This window comes from Salvelinus fontinalis, chromosome 9 (assembly GCF_029448725.1).
Source record: "Salvelinus fontinalis isolate EN_2023a chromosome 9, ASM2944872v1, whole genome shotgun sequence".
Classification (NCBI taxonomy): Eukaryota; Metazoa; Chordata; class Actinopteri; order Salmoniformes; family Salmonidae; genus Salvelinus; species Salvelinus fontinalis.
In genome coordinates, this window is record NC_074673.1 from 21,069,603 (window position 1) to 21,092,675 (window position 23,073).

The 23,073-nt window shown below is 44.2% G+C and overlaps 1 protein-coding gene across 4 annotated transcripts; it reads left to right on the forward strand.

The window, feature by feature from the left end:
• Positions 1-115: 115 nt before the first annotated feature.
• LOC129862260 (inosine-5'-monophosphate dehydrogenase 1a) lies at positions 116-16,302 on the forward strand. Of its 4 annotated transcripts, none has more exons than XM_055933743.1 (14): positions 116-397; positions 10,091-10,139; positions 10,797-10,898; positions 11,126-11,200; positions 11,388-11,594; positions 11,741-11,828; positions 11,929-12,128; positions 12,221-12,311; positions 12,448-12,543; positions 12,694-12,837; positions 12,969-13,113; positions 13,252-13,395; positions 13,504-13,587; positions 14,345-16,302. In XM_055933743.1, exons 1-14 carry the CDS (start codon positions 150-152, stop codon positions 14,364-14,366), a joined length of 1,695 nt encoding a protein of 564 aa, XP_055789718.1. In that variant the 5' UTR covers positions 116-149; the 3' UTR covers positions 14,367-16,302. The 4 variants fall into 4 exon arrangements, with proteins under 4 accessions (XP_055789718.1, XP_055789715.1, XP_055789716.1 ...); XM_055933740.1 differs by lacking the exon at positions 116-397 and adding an exon at positions 9,146-9,244; XM_055933741.1 differs by lacking the exon at positions 116-397 and adding an exon at positions 9,146-9,244 and having other exon boundaries at positions 11,126-11,185.
• The last annotated feature ends 6,771 nt before the right edge of the window (positions 16,303-23,073 follow it).

Genomic DNA, 23,073 nt, shown 5'->3' on the forward strand with positions numbered 1-23,073 from the left:
ATGTGTGTGAGAGGTCAGTCAGGTTGTGTGTATGAGTGTGTGTGTGAAAGGGATCAGTCAGGTCTGTGTGTGTGTGTGTGAAAGGGGTCAGTCAGGTCTGTGTGTGTGAGACGACAACCGTGGAGGCCTTAGCCCTGGATTTCTCAGAGATGGAGGGTCAAGGCTACGACCGGTTTGGTGAGCTTGAGCAAGACACCTACCAGATCGACTACCGCCGTATAGTTGGTGACACTGAGCCTGCCAGGCCACGCCTCTCGCCCCGTGAAGGGGAACACACACACCCCAACTCCAACCCTCGTGGCGCCTACACGCACACCAACCCTCACGGCCACGGGCACGAGACGGCCGCACAGAGATACAGTGCCACACGCATCCAAGCCGGATACGAACCTGAAAGGTGAGCCAGACACACACGCACACAGGTAACAAACAAAACTAGTCAGCCTATACCATTCGTCATCATCTAAACTCCAATTGCTCTAACCATCAGTCAACAACTAGGTCCTAGCTCGGTCCCAGGTGCCAGACCCCACTGGCCTAGTGAATTACTGGCTTTCATATACATTCATGAACTACCAAACATCCATCTGCCAGTCAAGGTGTTTTCATTGACGTTGTCAGTGAGCTTTATAAATCCCAGTTAGCTGCTATCAGGAGACAGTGACGTAACTAAAGCCTCTTACCTGCTGCTTGACCGTCACACAGAGTGAAAGACTTTCCGTTGACAGGGTTATAGAGTCTGTAGGTTCATCAACATTTCCAGATTACAGAGCCAAGCTATTTATCTAATTGAAAGGTAAACAACCACACTGAAGGTAAATTAGTGTTGTTTTGATGTTATCCCCTATCCATTCATATCATTAGGTGCTGTAGAAAGACAACTACGTACAGTACAGTCGTGGCCAAAAGTTTTGAGAATGACACAAATATTAATTTTCACAAAGTCACAAAGTCTGCTGCCTGCCTGCATGTGATGGCAATTTGCATATACTCCAGAATGTTATGAAGAGTGATCAGATGAATTGCAATTAATTGCAAAGTCCCTCTTTGCCATGTAAATTAACGGAATCCCCCAAAACATTTCCACTGCATTTCAGCTCTGCCACAAAAGGACCAGCTGACATCATGTCAGTGACTCTCTCGTTAGCACAGGTGTGAGTGTTGATGAGGACAAGGCTGGAGATCACTCTGTCATGCTGATTGAGTTCGAATAACAGACTGGAAGCTTCAAAAGGAGGGTGGTGCTTGGAATCATTGTTCTTCCTCTGTCAACCATGGTTACCTGCAAGGAAACACGTGCCGTCATCATTGTTTTGCACAAAAAGGGCTTCACAGGCAAGGATATTGCTGCCAGTAAGATTACACCTAAATCAACCATTTATCGGATCATCAAGAACTTCAAGGAGGTTCAATTGTTGTGAGAAGGCTTCAGGGTGCCCAAGAAAGTCCAGCAAGCGCCAGGACCGTCTCCTAAAGTTGATTTGGCTGCTGGATCGGTGCACCACCAGTACAGAGCTTGCTCAGGAATGGCAGCAGGCAGGTGTGAGTGCATCTGCACGCACAGTGAGGCAAAGACATTTGGAGGATGGTCTGGTGTCAAGAAGGGCAGCAAAGAAGCCACTTCTCTCCAGGAAAAACATCAGGGACAGACTGATATTATGCAAAAGGTACAGGGATTGGACTGCTGAGGACTGGGGTAAAGTCATTTTCTCTGATGAATCCCCTTTCCGATTGTTTGGGGCATCTGGAAAAAGACTTGTCCGGAAAAGACAAGGTGAGCGCTACCATCAGCCCTGTGTCATGCCAACAGTAAAGCATCCTGAGACCATTCATGTGTGGAGTTGCTTCTCAGCCAAGGGAGTGGGCCCACTCACAATTTTCAGCATGATGGAGCACCTTGCCATAAGGCAAAAGTGATAACTAAGTGGCTCGGGGAACAAAACATCGATATTTTGGGTCCATAGCCAGGAAACTCCCCAGACCTTAATCCCATTGAGAATTTGTGGTCAATCCTCAAGAGGCGGTGGACAAACAAAAACCCACAAATTCTGACAAACTCTAAGCATTGATTATGCAAGAATGGGCTGCCATCAGTCAGGATGTGGCCCAGAAGTTAATTGACAGCATGCCAGGGCAGATTGCAGAGTTCTTGAAAAAGAACGGTCAACACTGCAAATATTGACTCTTTGCATCAACTTCATGAAATTGTCAATAAAAGCCTTTGACACTTATGAAATGCTTAAATATACTTCAGTATTCCATAGTAACATCTGACAAAAATATCTAAAGACACTGAAGCAGAAAACGTTGTGGAAATTAATATTTGTGTCATTCTCAAAACTTTTGGCCACAACTGTATATTCCCTTATATCACGTAAAAACAACAAACTGTGGATTACAGCAAAACGTTCTCTCTGGATAACACGGTTTTAGGAGCATGTATTCTACTCAGGAGGTCTTTTGAATTTTCACTGACAGCCTTGCAGGTGAAACATGGAGATACAGTATTATGCATCATTAAATTTGTCTATATATTTAAAGCTGCAATATGAAGCTTTTTGGGCGACCCTACCAAATTCACATATAAATGTTAGTTATAGATCTGTCATTTGCATTGAAAGAAAGTCTAAGAAGTGGTAGATCTGTTCTATGTACGCTATTTCTATGCTTCCCGCTAAATTTATATTTTGCGTCTTTTGCTTTTGGTTTGTACACCAGCTTCAAACAGCTGAAAATACAATATTTGGGGTTATGGAAAATGTATTTCACAGCGGTTAAAATAGTACAATGATTCTCTACAGTTGCTTGTTTTGTCACGTAAACTGAAATTAGGCAAACTTTTCGAATTTTAGCAAACAGGAAATGGCAGAGCGGTTTCTGCATAGTGCACCTTTAATCTGCAGGGTTAAAACTACAAATCCTGTATTAGAGTCTAGAAGAACTTTGACCATATATATGGTCAACTGGGTTCTGTCTATATACAGTACATTCGGAAAGTATTCAGACCCCTTGACATTTCCCACATTTTGTTACGTTAAAGCCTTATTCTAAAATGTATTAAATAAATGTTTTTCCTCAATATACACACAGTACCTCATAATGACAAAGCGAACAGGTTTTTATGAATTTTTTCAAATGTATAAAAAAACAAAAAACAGAAATACCTTACTTACATAGGTATTCAGACCCTTTGCTATGATATTCGAAATTGAGCTCAGTTGCATCCTGTTTCCATTGATCATCCTTGAGAGGTTTTTACAACTTGATTGGAGTCCACTTGTGGTAAATTCAATTGATTGAACATGATTTGGATATGCACACATTTGTCTATATAAGGTCAGTGCATGTCAGAGCAAAAATCAAGCCATGCGGTCAAAGGAATTGTCCGTAGAGCTCCGAGACAGGATTGTGTCGATACACAGATCTGGGGAGGGGTACCAAAAAATCTCTGCAGTATTGATGGTCCCCAAGAACACAGTGACCTCCATCATTCTTAAATGGAAGAAGTTTGGAACCACCAAGACTCTTTATAGAGATGGTCACCCGGCCAAACTGAGCAATCGGGAAGAGAAGGGCCTTGGTCAGGGAGGTGTCCAAGAACCCGATGGTCACTCTGACAGAGCTCCAGAGGTCCTCTGTGGAGATGAGAGAACCTTCCAGAAGCTCAACCCTCTCTGCAGCACTCCACCAATCAGGACTTTATGGTGGAGTGGCCAGATGGAAGCCACTCCTCAGTAAAAGGCACATGACAGCCCGCTTGGAGTTTGCCAAAAGGCACCTAAAGAACTCTCAGACCATAAGAAACAAGGTTCTCTGGTCTGATGAAGCCAAGATTGAACTCTTTAGTCTGAATGCCAAGCGTCACGTCTGAAGGAAGCCTGGCACCATCCCTACAGTGAAGCATGGTGGTGGCAACATCATGCTGTGGGGATGTTTTTCAAATCAAATCAAATCAAAATGTATGTGTCACATGCACCGAATACAACAGGTGTAGACCTTACAGTGAAATGCTTACTTATAGGCTCTAACAAATAGTGCGGAAAAAAAGGTGTGTGTGTGTTTGTGTGTGTGTGTGTGTGTGTGTGTGTGTGTGTGTGTGTGTGTGTGTGTGTGTGTGTGTGTGTGTGTGTGTGTGTGTGTGTGTGTGTGTGTGTGTGTGTGTGTGTGTGTGTGTGTGTGTGTGTGTGTGTGTGTGTGGGTAAGTAAAGAAATGAAACAACAGTAAAAAGACATTTGAAAATAACAGTAGCAAGGCTATATACAGACAGCGGTTAGTCAGGTTTATTGAGGTAGTATGTACATGTGGGTATGGTTAAAGTGACTATGCATATATGATGAACAGAGAGTAGCAGTAGCGTTAAAGGAGCGGTCGGCGGGTGGTGGGACACAATGCAGATAGCCTGGTTAGCCAATGTGCGGGAGCACTGGTTGGTCGGACCAATTGAGGTAGTATATACATGAATGTATAATTAAAGTGACTATGCATATAATATAAACAGAGAGTAGCAGCAGCGTAAAAGAGGGGTTGGGGGGTGCACACAATGCAAATAGTCTGGGTAACCATTTGGTTACCTGTTCAGGAGTCTTATGGCTTGGGGGTAAAAACTGTTGAGAAGCCTTTTTGTCCTAGACTTGGCACTCCGGTACCGCTTGCCATGCAGTATTAGAGAGAACAGTCTATGACTGGGGTGGCTGACAATTTTCAGAGCCTTCCTCTGACACCGCCTGGTGTAGAGGTCCTGGATGACAGGCAGCTTTGCCCCAGTGATGTACTGGGCTGTACGCACTACCCTCTGAAGTGCCTTGCGGTCGGAGGCCAAGCAATTGCCGTACCAGGCAGTGATGCAACCGGTCAGGATGCTCTCGATGTTGCAGCTGTAGAACCTTTTGACGATCTCAGGACACATGCCAAATCTGTTTAGTTTCCTGATGGGGAATAGGCTTTGTCGTGCCCTCTTTACGACTGTCTTAGTGTGTTTGGACCGTTCTAGTTTGTTGTTGATGTGGACACCAAGGTATTTGAAGCTCTCAACCTGCTCCACTACAGCCCCGTCGATGAGAATAGGGACGTGCTCGGTGCTCCTTTTCCTGTAGTCCACGATCATCTCCTTAGTCTTGGTTACGTTGAGGGATAGGTTGTTATTCTGGCACCACCCGGCCAAGTCTCTGACCTCCTCCCTATAGGCTGTCTCGTCGTTGTCGGTGATCAGGCTGTTGTGTCGGTGATCGACACTGTTGTGTCGTCTGCAAACTTAATGATGGTGTTGGAGTCGTGCCTGGCCATGCAGTCGTGGGTGAACAGGGAGTACAGGAGGGGACTGAGCACGCACCCCTGGAGAGCTCCAGTGTTGAGGATCAGCGTGGCAGATGTGTTGCTACCTACCCTCACCACCTGGGGCCGCCCCACCGTCAGTAAGTCCAGGATCCAGTTTCAGAGGGAGTTGTCAGTTGCAGACTGGGAGACTAGTCAGTATCGAGGGAAAGATGAAAGGAGCAAAGTGGTGAAAAACCTGCTCAGGACCTCGGACTGGGGCGATGGTTTACCTTCCAACAGGACAACGACCCAAAGCACACAGCCAAGACAACGCAGGAGTGGCTTCAGGACAAGTCTCTAAATGTCCTTGAGTAGCCCAGCCAGAGCCCGGACTTGAACCCGATCAAACATCTGGAGAGACCTGAAAATAGTTGTGCAGCGGTAATCCTCATCCAAACTTACAGAGCTTGAGTGGATCTGCAGAGAAGAATAGGAGAAACTCCCCAAATACAGGTGTGCCAAACTTGTAGCGTCATACCCAAGAAGACTCGAGGCTGTAATTGCTGCCAAGGTGCTTCAACAAAGTACTGAGTAAATACTTATGTAAATGTGACTTCATTTTTTAATTTTTTTGGGGCATCAATTTTAAAAATGTTTTTGCTTTGTCATTATGGGGTATTGTGTGTAGATTGATTAGGTGAAAAAAACAATTTAATACATTTTAGAATACAGCTATAAGGTAACAAAATACAGAAAAAGTCAAGGTGTCTGAATACTTTCCGAATTCACTGTGTGTGATATACACTGCTCAAAAAAATAAAGGGAACACTTAAACAACACAATGTAACTCCAAGTCAATCACACTTCTGTGAAATCAAACTGTCCACTTAGGAAGCAACACTGATTGACAATAAATTGCACATGCTGTTGTGCAAATGGAATAGACAACAGGTGGAAATTATAGGCAATTAGCAAGACACCCCCAATAAAGGAGTGGTTCTGCAGGTGGTGACCACAGACCACTTCTCAGTTCCTATGCTTCCTGGCTGATGTTTTGGTCACTTTTGAATGCGATGCTTTCACTCTAGTGGTAGCATGAGACAGAGTCTACAACCCACACAAGTGGCTCAGGTAGTGCAGCTCATCCAGGATGGCACATCAATGCGAGCTGTGGCAAGGTTTGCTGTGTCTGTCAGCGTAGTGTCCAGAGCATGGAGGCACTACCAGGAGACAGGCCAGTACATCAGGAGACGTGGAGGAGGCCGTAGGAGGGCAACAACCCAGCAGCAGGACCGCTACCTCCACCTTTGTGCAAGGAGGAGCACTGCCAGAGCCCTGCAAAATGACCTCCAGCAGGCCACAAATGTGCATGTGTCTGCTCAAACGGTCAGAAATAGACTCCATGAGGATGGTATGAGGGCCCGACGTCCACAGGTGGGGGTTGTGCTTACAGCCCAACACCGTGCAGGACGTTTGGTATTTGCCAGAGAACACCAAGATTGGGGAATTCGCCACTGGCGCCCTGTGCTCTTCACAGATGAAAGCAGGTTCACACTGAGCACGTGACAGACGTGACAGAGTCTGGAGACGCTGTGGAGAACATTCTGCTGCCTGCAACATCCTCCAGCATGACCGGTTTGGCGGTGGGTCAGTCATGGTGTGGGGTGGCATTTCTTTGGGGGGCCGCACAGCCCTCCATGTGCTCGCCAGAGGTAGCCTGACTGCCATTAGGTACCGAGATGAGATCCTCAGACCCCTTGTGAGACCATATGCTGGTGCGGTTGGCCCTGGGTTCCTCCTAATGCAAGACAATGCTAGACCTCATGTGGCTGGAGTGTGTCAGCAGTTCCTGTAAGAGGAAGGCATTGATGCTATGGACTGGCCCGCCCCTGAATCCAATTGAGCACATCTGGGACATCATGTCTCGCTCCATCCACCAACGCCACGTTGCACCACAGACTGTCCAGGAGTTGGCGGATGCTTTAGTCCAGGTCTGGGAGGAGATCCCTCAGGAGACCATCTGCCACTTCATCAGGAGCAGGCCCAGGCGTTGTAGGGAGGTCATACAGGCACGTGGAGGCCACACACACCACTGAGCCTCATTTTGACTTGTTTTAAGGACATTACATCAAAGTTGGATCAGCCTGTAGTGTGGTTTTCCACTTTAATTTTGAGTGTGACTCCAAATCCAGACCTCCATGGGTTGATAAATTTGATTTCCATTGATCATTTTTGTGTGATTTTGTTGTCAGCATATTAAACTATGTAAAGAAAAAAGTATTTAATAAGACTATTTAATTCATTCAGATCTAGGATGTGTTATTTTAGTGTTCCCTTTATTTTTTGGAGCAGTGTATATATAAACTCAGCAAAAAAAGAGATGTCCCATTTTCAGGACCCTGTCTTTCAAAGATAATTCGTAAAAATACAAATAACTTCACAGATCTATATTTTAAAGTGTTTCCCATGCTTGTTCAATTAACCATAAATAATTAATGAACATGCCCCTGTGGAACGGTCGTTAAGACACTAACAGCTTCCAGACGGCAGGCAATTAAGGTCACAGTTATGAAAACTTAGGACACTAAAGAGGCCTTTCTACTGACTCTACTGAAAACACCAAAAGAAAGATGCCTAGGGTCCCTGCTCATCTGCGTGAATGTGCCTTAGGCATGCTGCAAGGAGGCATGAGGACTGCAGATGTGGCCAGGGCAATAAATTACAATGTACGTACTGTGAGACGCATAAGACATCGCTACAGGGAGACAGGACGGACAGCTGATCGTCCTCGCAGTGGCAGACCACGTGTAACAACACCTGCACAGGATCGGTACATCCGAACATCAGACCTGCGGGACAGGTACAGGATGGCAACAACAACTGCCCAAGTTACACCAGGAACGCACAATCCCTCCATCAGTGCTCAGACTGTCCACAATAGGCTGAGAGAGGCTGAACTGAGGGCTTGTAGGCCTGTTGTAAGGCAGGTCCTCACCAGACATCACCGGCAACAACGTCGCCTATGGGCACAAACACACCGTCGCTGGACCAGACAGGACTGGCAAAAAGTGCTCTTCACTGACAAGTCACAGTTTTGTCTCATCAGGGGTGATGGTCAGATCGTTTATCGTCGAAGGAATGAGCGTTACACCGAGGCCTGTACTCTGGAGAAAAATCTATTTGGAGGTGGAGGGTGCGTCATGGTCTGGGGCGGTGTGTCACAGCATCATCGGTCTGAGCTTGTTGTCATTGCAGGCAATCTCAACGCTGTGCGTTAGAGGGAAGACATCCTTCTCCCTCATGTGGTACCCTTCCTGCAGGCTCATCCTGACATGACCCTCCAGCATGACAATGCCACCAGCCATACTGCTCGTTCTGTGCGTGATTTCCTGCAAGACAGGAATGTCAATGTTCTGCCATGGCCAGCGAAGAGCCCGGATCTCAATCCCATTGAGCATGTCTGGGACCTGTTGGATTGGAGGGTGAGGGCTAGGGCCATTCCCCCCAGAAATGTCAGCGAACTTGCAGGTGCCTTGGTGGAAGAGTGGGGTAACATCTCACAGCAAGAACTGGCAAATCTGGTGCAGTCCATGAGGAGTAGATGCACTGCAGTACTTAATGCAGCTGGTGGCCACACCAGATACTGACTGTTACTTTTGATTTTCACCCCCCTCCTTTAATCAGGGACACAATATTCCATTTCTGTTAGTCACATGTCTGTGGAACTTGTTCACTTTATGTCTCAGTTGTTGAATCTTGTGTTCACACAAATATTTACACATGTTAAGTTTGCTGAAAATATACGCAGTTGACAGTGAGAGGACGTTTCTTTTTTTGCTGAGTTTATTATACACACATGTACAGTATATATACTGTGTGTGTGTGTTCCAGCATGGCTGACTACCTGATCAGTGGAGGGACAGGGTACGTGCCTGAAGATGGACTGACGGCTCAGCAGCTCTTCTCAATCGGGGATGGACTCACATACAAGTAAGATTTTTTTTATACATTCTACCAGACTTAGAGAGGAGCAATTCCAATGATCTTCATTGAAATTCCTGAAATGTTTCCAATTGAAAGTGTATGACAGAGAGTGACTCAGCCGGGTCTTATAGATCAGCATAGTAAACATACAGTACATCCGGGACACTCAAATTAGTATGACATGTAGTAGGCCTAGTTCTGATACTAGTAGACATGTGCTCCTCCACATAAATTTGAAACATCTCATAGATGGCTGAATATGTGCGGATATGGCTGGTGTATTATCTTAATGACCACACTAATGTATCATAGATATAACAAATCCTCTCTCAGCAGAGACCCACTTCGACCTTTCGTTCAGTAAGACCTTATAAGTGTTAGTGTGATACTGACAGAGTAAAAATACTCATTGACTGCTGTGATGATATGGTCAGACCAGACCAGTAGAATAATCATCATTATGCAGCCTTACATAAGAGGAATTTGTTTATTTTCAAATTAGAATGAGTATATTAGGCTTGTGTTATCAGTCCTAATGGAGATTTACACAGAGAGAACATCATATCCTCACATCTAGTACAGTGGGAGGATTAGAAAGAGGCTTTATTTCCAGTCTGTGTGAGAGTGTGTGATATGCAAAGTGGTTGAGGGTGTAAGGGATGTGACTCTGTGCAGGCCAGGGGTCAAGGGACTGGTGCTGGGACGCAAGGAGTGGGAAGTATTCACACAACAGTTCCCTCACTATTTGGCAGAATGATGTGTATCCACCTTTCAGGACAACATGATATATCAGTAATCATAGACCACACAATATCTCTGTTAATTTATTTTGTCCCTCTCCCCCCTCTACAGTGATTTCCTGATTCTGCCTGGTTTCATAGACTTTATTTCTGATGAAGTGGTGAGTATCCAGTGTTTGGTTAACCTTTTCTTTGCTAATTAACAACAGAAGCTACAGTATCATAGCCATACTACTGCTTTAGTCGACTACATAGCTGTTTTCTGGCATATGATGTGATACCCATACATACACAGCCCAGTATAGCCCTGTGTGTGTGCAGCCACTCATCTCCTGTGGTCCTCTCTGCCTCCCTGAGGAGGACAGGAGGCTGCTTTATGTTCCTCTCAGTTGAATAGCTTGTGTACACACACACACACACTCTCTCAGCTGGTAAAATAGCCAGCCAGATCACTTCACTCCACAACAACACTGAGAATAGCAACACCAGTCCCTCATGGCTGAGAGTCAGAGTCATGCCCGGTGTAATTGCTTTAGTAGGCTACAGGTGCTTGTGTTTTTAGCTTGTTTGTTCTCTACTGGCAGAAGGGTATGTCTCCTGTTGTACATCATGACTGTACATACAGGACTGAGCAGGGACAGCTGGCATCCATGCTGCCACCTAATGGCAATGAGGAGGTATTTTATGTTCAGATTGGTCTTGCCTTACAGTCACAGGTATTTGGTGACAGGGTGTCATTATTTATGTAGTTAAGTTTTTCTTCTCAGATCACTATAATGTGATAATTATCTATTTCCTCCTCTACTTCCTGTTTCTAGGACCTGACCTCAGCTCTGACCAGGAAGATCACCCTGAAGACTCCTATCATCTCATCTCCCATGGATACGGTCACTGAGTCCTCCATGGCCATTGCTATGGCTGTGAGTATAGAGCCACTCCTCATCTCCTCAGCCAGCCAACAGCAATAAGACAAGACCATCTGTTATAGAACTTAATTGGTATTTTTGGTTGTGGTAATAAGTTTTTATGTATTTCCATAAATAAAAATAAAATATTTATTGTAATACATGGACTCTGGTTGACGCATATTGAAGTCTGATTGGATTGTTCGGCTAACCCTGATTGGTCAGTGCTCTGGGTGTTATAGCTCATGGGCGGGATCGGGATCATGCACCATAACTGTACTCCAGAGTTCCAGGCCAACGAGGTCCGCTTGGTTAAGGTAAGATGGTGGCTAGCGGTTGGACAACATGATGATATACAGTATATCGATAGACCGTTCAAACAGTATAAAGTCTCATGTCACAACGTCATTTGACAATGTAACAGTACGTGAATACACTTAAACTTGCTTGTTTAATGAATACAAAAGTACATTTGTTGAATGATGTTTATTTATTTGTGGTCAGAAATTTGAGCAGGGTTTCATCACAGACCCAGTGGTGATGAGTCCTCGCCACACAGTGGGAGACGTATTCGAAGCAAAGGTCCGCCACGGCTTCTCTGGCATCCCTGTCACCGAGACGGGCAAGATGGGCAGCAAGCTGGTGGGCATCGTCACCTCCCGAGACATTGACTTCCTCTCAGAGAAAGACCATGACAGACCCCTGGAAGAGGTGTGTGTGGATGACATGTTTGTTTGTACATGTCTAATATATTGACAATATATTATCAAAACATATATTGTAAACTGGATGAGTCTATTTCTTGTAGAATTGAATACTATTCCTGTGAGGTTTACATGAATGGCTGATTCTTGCAGGCTATGACAAAGAGGGAAGATTTAGTGGTTGCACCAGCTGGCGTCACACTGAAAGAGGCCAACGACATCCTGCAGCGCAGCAAGAAAGGTACTGTATGGTAGTGACACAAAATGTCCTATAGTGACACTTTAGTTAGAGAGGACATGAGAAAAGATCAATCTTTGTTTGGAACTTCTGTCTCTCTCAGGTAAACTGCCCATAGTGAATGACAGTGATGAGCTAGTTGCCATCATCGCCAGGACAGACCTGAAGAAAAACCGAGACTACCCACTTGCCTCTAAAGACTCCAGGAAACAGCTGCTGTGTGGAGCGGCCATCGGAACCAGAGAGGAGGACAAATGCAGACTGGACCTGCTGATGCAGGCTGGGGTTGACGTGGTAGTGCTGGTGGGTCTGGGGAAGAGGTTGAGTTGTTTCTATTGTATTTTTGGTTACTTGTCTTATCTTTGGGTTCCGCTCCTCTCTGTTTACTGCTGTAGGACTCCTCCCAGGGGAACTCTGTCTATCAGATCAACATGATCAACTACATCAAACAGAAATACCCTGAACTACAGGTGGTGGGAGGAAACGGTGAGTCTCCTCTACCTTCTCTAGCAATGTCTCTTTCATGTTAATCTCACACATTTTCTTTCTTTCTTCCCCATTCTCAATTTACATTCTCTCTCTGTATCTCTGTATCTCTGTCTCTCTCGCTATGTGTGTGTAGTGGTGACTGCAGCCCAGGCTAAGAATCTGATCGATGCGGGTGTGGACGCTCTGAGGGTGGGGATGGGCTGCGGCTCCATCTGCATCACCCAGGAAGGTAACGAGAGACCGGGGAGGAACAGCAAATGAAGAGGGAGGAGAGTGTACAGTTTGCCAAATGTTTAGTCAAAAAGACAAACTATTTGTTGTCAAATTGCTGACACGTTGCTAACATGTTGCTTTGTGTTATGTTTGTATTGTGTGCCAGTGATGGCGTGTGGGCGTCCCCAGGGCACATCAGTGTACAAGGTGGCAGAGTACGCCAGGCGCTTCGGTGTGCCCGTCATCGCAGACGGAGGCATCCAGACCGTTGGACATGTGGTAAAAGCTCTCGCTCTTGGGGCATCCACAGGTGTGTATTTGTGTGTGTGTTGAACCCACCGAGCATTATTATTAGCCTTTTCCCACAAACAGGAAAATGTACACCATACTATCGATGGTCTGACTTTTACCTCCTTCCACCTCTGACTTCTGTGCCCTCAGTGATGATGGGGTCATTGCTCGCAGCAACCACAGAGGCCCCGGGGGAGTATTTCTTCTCAGATGGCGTGCGGCTGAAGAAGTACCGCGGGATGGGCTCCCTGGACGCCATGGAGAAGAACAGCAGCAGCCAGAAACGCTACTTCAGGTAGAGAGAGAGACACGGCGTGTCTTGTGTATTTCCAGTAATAGGGCAAAGGCCAGAGGTGTGAGGGGGAGAAGGTGTGTGTGTATGTTGTCTATTTGCAGTGATAGGGATATTGTGATTGTGTGTTTATCTCGTCAGTGAGGGGGACAAGGTGAAGGTGGCTCAGGGTGTGTCAGGGTCGGTTCAGGATAAAGGCTCCATCCATAAGTTTGCCCCCTACCTCATCGCTGGCATACAACATGGCTGCCAAGACATCGGAGCCAAGAGCCTCTGCATACTGCGGTAAGTCTGAACAGATGTTAGATTGTGTTATTGTATTCCACTTTGATATGATCCGTGTCTCTTTGTTCCATTGTTGTGATAGAATTGTATTGTTGTATGTTATTTCAGGTCCATGATGTACTCTGGGGAGCTGAAGTTTGAGAAGAGGACCATGTCAGCTCAGGTTGAGGGGGGAGTACACGGGCTCCACTCGTAAGTCTGCCCCTGCCTGGCTCTGGCATTGTTTACACATCCTGTCCTGTGGTATTCGTTGTAGATCCTGTGCTCCTCTCCTCTGTGATTGACTAACCTGTCCTGTTGTGTCCCATGTTCTGTGTCCGATGTCCTTTATCTCTGGCCTGGGTGGTGGCATGTGAGTGAGTGTGTTTGTCCTCACCAGTGGCGTCCATATCTCCTTTACTATATGTTGTTTAGGAGTTGCTACTTAAACTGGGGATTGGCAGTCATACCATACGAGGTCCATTGTGGGTGCAGGCTTTCGCTCCAACCAAAGCAGTAACAGCAGATGCAAGTAATTCACTTTTGACTATGATTGGTTGATTAATTGTTTTGGATGTGTCACGGCTTTAGCTGGGGAAGAATCCTGCACCCACTCTGACCATTTGTGGATAGAATTGCCTACCCCTGAGCTAAACAGTAGCACTGAAGCAAGCTAAACGTCACAATGTCTGCCTTCTCTCTTCCTCTGACTCATGCTCTCATCATAGATATTCTTTTGTGCCATGTAAGTACATTCTCCCTGTGCTCACAACTCTAACTCTTTTCCTACTGCAATTTTCTCTGTTGGTCCCTTTTTGTTTTCAGGAAGACCCAAAAGTCGAGGTCATGACTTTTTAAAGCCCTACCAATTTCTTAAAACCCTTAATCTAGTTTATGTAGTGTAATATGAGTTTCAATTAAGCTTGACTTGTATTCCTGACAGTTGTCTCTGTGTGTTGTCTTCCTGTAGTTATGAGAAGCGGCTATACTGAGGGAGGAGGGAGAATGAGCTCACGAGCAGCACCCAGTGTACCCTCACCAGCAGCCACCAGGCACAACGGATACATGTGACCTACCTACAACCATTACTCAACCTCCACCCATGTTACCACATCTAACCTACCTACAACCATTACTCAACCTCCACCCAAGTTACCACATCTGACCTACCTACAACCATTACTCAACCTCCACCCATGTTACCACATCTAACCTACCTACAACCACTACTCAACCTCCACCCAAGTTACCACATCTGACCTACCTACAACCATTACTCAACCTCCACCCATGTTACCACATCTAACCTACCTACAACCACTACTTAACCTCCACCCAAGTTACCACATCTGACCTACCTACAACCATTACTCAACCTCCACCCATGTTACCACATCTAACCTACCTACAACCACTACTCAACCTCCACCCAAGTTACCACATCTGACCTAACCATAGCTGCTACTAATTTCAACCATTACATAACCTTTTGGCTATACAAGGGAAGACCACTGGACTCCTCTCCTCTTGTCTCCCTTTACCTACTCTTTCTCTGTGTTGTGTAAGATGCTTTTGAGAGACCAAAGAGTCACATCTGACTTATGACTTAATTGATGTTATGACATAAACCACAGGGACTAGGGACTAAGCTTCAATGGTCAGATGTATTGGGTTATGGCACAGAGCCATCGGGCTGTATAAATTAAATCAAATTGTATTAGTCACATGCGCCAAATACAACAGGTGTAGGTAGACATTACAGTGAAATGTTTACATACGAGCCCCTAACCAACAGTGCAGTTTCAAAAATACGGATAAGAGATAAAAGGTACAAGTAATTAAAGAGCAGCAGTAAAAAAATAACAATATATACACGGGGGTGCCGGTACAGAGTCAATGTGCGGGAGCACCGGTTAGTTGAGGTAGTATGTTCATGCAGGTAGAGTTAATTAAAGTGACTATGCATAGATGACAACAGAAAGTGGCAGTTGTGTGGAGGGGGGGGGGGCAATGCAAATAGTCTGGGTTGCCATTTGACTAGATGTTCAGGAGTCTTCTGGCTTGGGGGTAGAAGCTGTTTAGAAGCCTCTTGGACCTAGACTTGGTGCTCCGGTACCGCTTGCCGTGTGGTAGCAGAGAGAACAGTCTATGACTAGGGTGGCTGGAGTCTATGACAATTTTTTTAATGTACATAGCTAATGTAGAACTGTGACTACTGTGTCCTGGGAGAGACTGTTTGAACATAGTAATCCTTGTTTTATGTACCCTGGAACTCTTTAAACCAGGTCTGGTTGATCATGGTCCTAGGTCTTAGATGTGTTTGGAGCACAGGAGGCAGGTGGCACCTTGATTGGGGAGGACAGCCGCTTGGTAATGGCTGGAGCCTCAATGGGATCAAATGCATCAAACATGGATTCCATGTTTTTGATTCCATTCACTCTGTTCCAGTCATTATTATGAGCAGTCCTCCCCTCAGAGGCCTCCACTGGTTTGGAGGTACAGTAGTGTTTTTTACTGTATGGAATAGCCTAGAGGTCTGTCCGTGTGGCTCTACTGTAGAGAGGACCAAAGCTAGGATAAGCTATAAGGTAAGCGTTAGCCTTAAATCAGGGATAACCACAGCGCCTTAAGACTGCACATGGAGGCTATACCAGTGTTGTAGTACTAGAGTCCGGGGGCCTCATTTTATGAAATCTGTGGGTAAACCATGTGTGGGATCATTTCCATGCAAAGTGTGAGATTTATCACTATGAACTTTGCTTGAGAGTGTGTATACATTTATGCACAGCCATAACGATGCATAGGCACAGTGCAAAGTGGCGGAATAAGGGAACTGCTTGTCAAGCATGAATGGGGGAAATATTCTGTATGTTGAAAATGTGTGAAATTGTGAGAGTAATAATTAAATCATTTTTCCGATTTAATTGTATTCCATTGTGAATCTTTATTTTTACTATTTTCTACATTATGGAATAACAGTAAAGACATCAAAACTATGAAATAACACTTATGTAATCATGTAGTAAGCAAAAAAGTGTTAAACAAATCAAAATATATTTGAGATTTGAGATTCTTCAAAGTAGCCACACTTTGCCTTGATGACAGCCTTGCACACACTTGGTATTCTCTCAACCAGCTTCATGAGGTAGTCACCTGGAATGAATTTAAATTAACAGGGGGGCCTTGTTAATTTGTGTAATTTCTTTCCTTAATGCGTTTGAGACAATCTGTTGTGTTGTGACATGGTAGGGGGGGTATACAGAAGATAGCCCTATTTGGTAAAAGACCAAGTACATGTTAGGGCAAGAACAGCTAAAATAACAAAGGGAAACAGCCTATCATTACTTTCAGACATGATGGTCTGTCAATACGGAAAATTTAGCAATCGCAAAAACCATCAAGCACTATGATGAAACTGGCTTTCATCAGGACCGCCACAGGAAAGGAAGACCTCTGCTGCAGTTACCTCTGCTGCAGAGGACAAGTTCATTAGAGTTAACTGCAACTCATATTGCAGCCCAAATCAATGCTTTACAGAGTTCAAGTAACAGACACATCTCAACATCAACTGTTCAGAGGAAACTACATGAATCAGGACAACATGGTCGAATTGCTGCAAAGAAACTACTACTAAAGGACCCCAATAATAAGAAGAGACTTGCTTGGGCCAAGAAACACGAGCAATGCACATTAGCCCGGTGGAAATCTGTCCTTTGGTCTGATGAGTCCAAATGTGAGATGTTTGCTTCCAACCGCTGTGTCTTTGTGAGACACAGAGTAGGTGAACGGATGATCTCCACATGTGTGGTTCCCACTGTGAAGCATGGAGGAGGAGGTGTGGGGGTGCTTTGCTGGTTACAGTGATTTTTTTAACCAATATGGCTACCACATTCTGCAATGATACGCCATCCCATCTGGTTTGGAGTTAGTGGGACTATCATTTGTTTTTCAACAGGACAATGACCCAAAGCACACCTCCAGGTTGTGTAAAGGCTATTAGACCAAGGAGAGCGATGAAGTGCTGCATCAGATGACCTGGCCTCCACAATCACCAATCTAAAACAAATTGAGATGGTTTGGGATGAGTTGGACAGCAGAGTGAAGGAAAAGCAGCCAACAAGTGCTCAGCATATGTGGGAATTCCTTCAAGACTGTTGGAAAAGCATTCCTCATAATGCTCGTTGAGAGAATGCCAAGCTGTCATCAGTGCAAAGGGTGGCTACTTTGAAGAATATAAAATATAAAATGTATTTTGATTTGCTTAACACTTTTGGGGTTTCTATGTGAGTCCATATGTGTTATGTCATAGTTTTGATGTCTTCTCTCTTAGTCTACAATGTAGAAAATAGTCCAAATAAAGAAAAACCCTTGAATGATCAGGTGTGTCCAAACTTTTGACTGGTACTGCATAATTGGACCATGTCAGAGCATCTGTTTATGATAATAATTCATATAAAGTAGGCTACAGTCATTTGTTAAATTAGAGGCGCAGGTGAAATACTATAAAAGACAGATGGGAAATCGAACGAGAGATAGCTGAGCTTGCTCTTTCGGCACACGCTGCATTTTGCAGAGAGTGCGTTTTTAGAGATCGGTGGGACTTTTTTTGCAGAAAGTACAGATTGGCTCCTCAGATATCGTTTCCCAAAACCAATCTTATTGGATTTTTATTTAAGACCTGCTTTAGAAAGGCACACACACATGCTATTCCGGTGCACATGCAAGTGCTATTCACCCTCTGGTTTTTGCCAACGGGATCTTTTCAGTGTGAGCTTGCCGATCGGCATCTCACAGCACTTGATGAGCCTATGTTTTGGATGCAGTCATCAGCAAAACGACCAGTTATATAAAATGTCCATACACCATCGCACAACAGGTTGAAGTCAATAGGGATTTCTTTGCCATCAGCGTTCCCAAATATGAACGGAGCAATGGATGGCACCCACATCGCCATAATAGAACCATCCCAAAATGAGTTAAACTATGCAGCCTCAGCCAGCATGTGAACAGAAAAGGCTTCCACTCATCTGCAGGTGATGGGTTAAGTGATGCGCAAAATAAGTTGTTGAATGTGGTGGCAAGGTGGCCATGTGGAAAGCACGGCTCGTTCATTCTGCAGAACAGCAATGGCACAGTTGCTTGCGAAAGTATTCACCCCCCTTGGCATTTTTCCAATTGTGTTGCCTTACAACCTGGAATTAAAATAGATTTTTTAGGGGTTGGTATCATTTGATTTACACAACATGCCTACCACTTTGAAGATGCAAAATATTTTTTATTGTGAAACAAACAGAAAACTTGAGCGTGCATAACTATTCATTCCCCCCAAAGTCAATACTTTGTAGAGCCACCTTTTGCAGCAATTACAGCTGCAAGTCCCTTGGGGTATGTCTCTATAAGCTTGGCACATCTAGCCACTGGGATTTTTGCCCGTTCTTCAAGGCATAACTGCTCCAGCTCCTTCAATCTTTAAGTCATACCACAGTTTCTCAATTGGATTGAGGTCTGGGCTTTGCCTAGGCCATTCCAAGACATTTACATGTTTCCCCTTAAACCATTCGAGTGTTGCTTTAGTAGTATGCTTAGGGTCATTGTCCTGCTGGAAGGTGAACCTCCGTCCCAGTCTCAAATCTCTGGAAGACTGAAACAGGTTTCTCTCAAGAATTTCCCAGTATTTAGTGCCATCCATCATTCCTTCAATTCTGACCAGTTTCCCAGTCCCTGCCGATGAAAAACATCCCCACAGCATGATGCTGCCACCACCATGCTTCACTGTGGGGATAGTGTTCTCAGGGTGATGAGAGGTGTTGGGTTTGCGCCAGAAATAGTGTTTTCCTTGATGGCCAAATGTAATGCACGGGGTGTAGTGGAGGAAGGAGTCAGACGCAGGAGACAGAGAGTTCAGAGTAGCGTAACTTTAATCACCACAGAGGTGAACACGACGCCACTAAAACCAAAGGCCCCAACACACAAGGGGAACTAAATAGTTCCGAAAATATAACGTACACGAACCATGACATACAAGACAACAACAATCCCGCACACCCAGCGGGCCTGCTGGGTAATAAAGCCCCACTAATCAACCTAACTACAAACAGGTGTAACCAATAAACAAACAAGGGGAGGAAAAAATCAGTGGCAGCTAGTAGGCCGGTGACGACGACTGCCGAGCGCCACCCGAACAGTAAGGGGAGCCACCTTCGGTAGGAGTCGTGACACCAAAAAGCAAAATTTTAGTCTCATCTGTCCAGAGTACCTTCTTCCATATGCTTGGGGAGTCTCCCACATACCTTTTGGCGAACACCAAACGTGTTTCCTTATTTTTTTCTTTAAGCAATGGCTTTTTTTCTGGCTACTCTTCTGTAAAGCCCAGCTCTGTGGAGTGAATGGCTTAAAGTGGTCCTATGGACAGATACTCCAATCTTCGCTGTGGAGCTTTGCAGCTCCTTCAGAGTTATCTTTGTCTCTTTGTCTCTTTGTTGCCTCTGATTAGTGCCCTCCTTACCTGCTCTGTGAGTTTTGGTGGGTGGCCCGCTCTTGGCAGGTTTGTTGTGGTGCCGTATTCTTTCCATTTTTAAATAATGGATTTAATGGTGCTGCGTGGGATGTTCAAAGTTTCTGATATTTTTATAACCCAACCCTGATCTGTACTTCTCCACAACTTTGTTCTCCACAACTTTGTCTCCACAACTTTGGCACGCACCACTTTTCTGTATTTTTTTTGGTTTAATTTTTTAAAACAAGTTATTTTTTCCATTTCCATTCACCTATTTAAACTATTTTGTGTATGTCCATTACATTAAATCCAAATAAATATCAATTTAAGTTACAGGTTGTAATTCAACAAAATAGGAAAAACGCCAAGGGGGATGAATACTTTTGCAATGCACTGTATATGCCTACAGGAAGGTGCTGTTGAGGATGGATGGCATATTAGTGAGTTGTCTAGCTACTCATTTTAAGTATATTTGCCATTGCTAAAGCGACTTGAATTGTCCTAATGGTCCTCTCTTTGTAGCTATGTTTTAATTTGTACAGGTAACCACAACTGAGTGAGCAAAGTAAAACATTTTGATTGTACTCAATCTCTGACACTAGGCACCTCTATTTCAGTCTCGGAAAAGTATTTTTTTTTCGTAGATTTTTTTGTTTGCCCGTTGTAGGTTATATTTCATGGTACGGAGTTGTATATTCCCCACAGGCTTTAAAGAGATTATTTTGACCGTATGTGACCCACCGGCTTGATTCGGTTCTAGTAGCAACATAACATTTTTATTTTTACTTTTAAATTGGAATAAAGTAGAGACTCAGAGCTACAAAAGGGTATATCAGCCATACACTGCAGTTGAGGATTAATGGGAAAGTAATTCTGCTTTGATAAACTTGGAACCCCACTTTTGAGGAAAGGGCCCTTGGATGTTTTGGTACATGGTACACCTACTGGAAAGCTCTTTGTCAACACCTATTCCGCATCATTCACACCCTCATAAGCCTTAGCCCCACCCATCTCTTTACAATAAGGATAACCTAAAGGTAAAAATCCACTTTATCTACTCTTTGGCCTATATCCTAATCTTAGACTTTGAAAGTGTCCAGATAAAAATAATGTATAATTAGATGATGCTTACCCAGACACTTGTCTACATTGATGGGTCATGTGAAAGAAATGCTACAACCACCCCCAACCACATCTAGTTATGTGTATGGGTCACCATTGTCTATACATGTACACATGTTCCTGAAATACAATAAACGTCCATAATCAACCTCAGACACACCTGGCTAACTTGATGGGTCAAGTAATCATTCTCTTGCAACGTGGAGTCTTGTTTAGACGTGTAGCTACCTAGCTAAACAATTAACTATATTCCCAACCCATAGCTACAGTACAAATGGATTGTCATAGCTTGCCACTATGCATAAAATGCTGGAGTATGAATCTGCAGGAAGCTAAAGCAAACAAACTAGGTTCAAAGCAAGCTAGCTAACATTGGGCTACAACTAGCAATGCAAATGGATTTCTGATATCCTAATAATATTACTATACTGATCATACACGTAATGTTAGCTAGTGATCCAGCTAACTAACAGTACGCTTTAACTTGCAATGAAAATGACTTTCTGACAAAATTAGAAATGTATAATATCTGAAAATGTAGCTAGACTCTTACCCGTGTACATGGATAAACACTTCACGGCAGCATGTCTTTTCCGTTTGGTTTGTAGCTAGGCACATGAAAGTTCACATGTTCCAGAAGGCAGTTCTGCCAAAAAACATATTTTGATAAAAACATATTTTTTTTAAATGCCTCCCCTGTGAATTAGTGACATGCGACATACGCCTAGCTTATTAAACATTCTGAATTCCCTTCATAAGTTTTTTATAATAATTTCTACCACAATATTGATAAACAAGGTCCCAGGACTCGGACTTGACTTGGACTCGAGTCACGATTTTCATGACTTAGGACTCGACTCGGACTCGACCAGTGAGGACTCGACTCGGACTCGACCAGTGAGGACTCGACTCGGACTCGACCAGTGAGGACTCGACTCGGACTCGACCAGTGAGGACTCGACTCGGACTCGACCAGTGAGGACTCGACTCGGACTCGACCAGTGAGGACTCGGACTCGACCAGTGAGGACTCGGACTCGACCAGTGAGGACTCGGACTCGACCAGTGAGGACACGGACTTGGACTCGATCAGTAGTGATTTTGTTGTCAGAAAACCTCTTTGTTGCATGATTTAACATAGTAGCTACAACAGCAAATATTAGAGTGCTGCATTATGTAGATATCCTTACAATGTGCAACAATGTAACATAATTGAGATTTTAAAATGGTTGGACCACAGCTTTTAGCACTACCAAGGGACTCTTGACTCAAGTATAAAGGACAATAACCCTAGGGACTTTGGACTCGACTCTGACTCAAGGTTTAGTGTGTTGACTACATCACTGGTCTACACTGTGGATATTGCTGTAATCAGGCTCTCACTGGATTCTCATCAAAACAGATAGAAAGTAGATAGCCAAATACTGTTTTGTCTTTGTGTAAAGTTTTGTGATGTGTTATCTGATGACAGCATCATTGTACAGTGACTTTAGCCTAGTCTTTAGTGTATCAGTAGACTGTTAATAATATGATGTATTTGTAAATATATACTGTAGTACTTGAGTGGATTTGAGAAAAGGAATATATATGTAGGCCACAATATAATACTGTATACCGTGTAATATAACTAGGGCTGGTTTCCTGAACACAGACTAAGCCTAGCCATGGACTTAAGCATGCTCAATGTAGAGTGTGTGTCCTGGAAACCACCCCTGTATGTCTTTCTATAATTATCTTGTTAACCAGGCTGAATGTACTGCTACTACAGATGTAGGATCTTAATTTGATCACTCTTTTGTTGCTGAGAATGTTCTTACACAGCAGGAAATGCAAGCTTGTAGTGTATTTGAGTTTTAAAAAGGCTTCTAAAGTTTGTAATTTCCAGTTTAAAATGTCAGACTTGATTTGCCCCAACAAAAAATGTATCAACCCCTTCAAAAATGTCAATTTTAATTATAATCCACATCAGTGGAGGCTACTGAGGGGAGGAATGGCATCAAACACATGGAAACCATGTTTGATGTATTTGATACCATTCCACACCTATTCCGCTCCAGCCATTACCACACCAACCTCCAGTGA

Bases quoted from the DNA above. Each gene is read 5' to 3' on its own strand.
- LOC129862260 (XM_055933743.1), top strand. From the start codon at position 150: ATGGAGGGTCAAGGCTACGACCGGTTTGGTGAGCTTGAGCAAGACACC. The intron at 12,312-12,447 runs GTGAGTCTCCTC...ATGTGTGTGTAG, and splicing joins ACAGGTGGTGGGAGGAAACG to TGGTGACTGCAGCCCAGGCT. The intron at 13,396-13,503 runs GTAAGTCTGAAC...ATGTTATTTCAG, and splicing joins AAGAGCCTCTGCATACTGCG to GTCCATGATGTACTCTGGGG.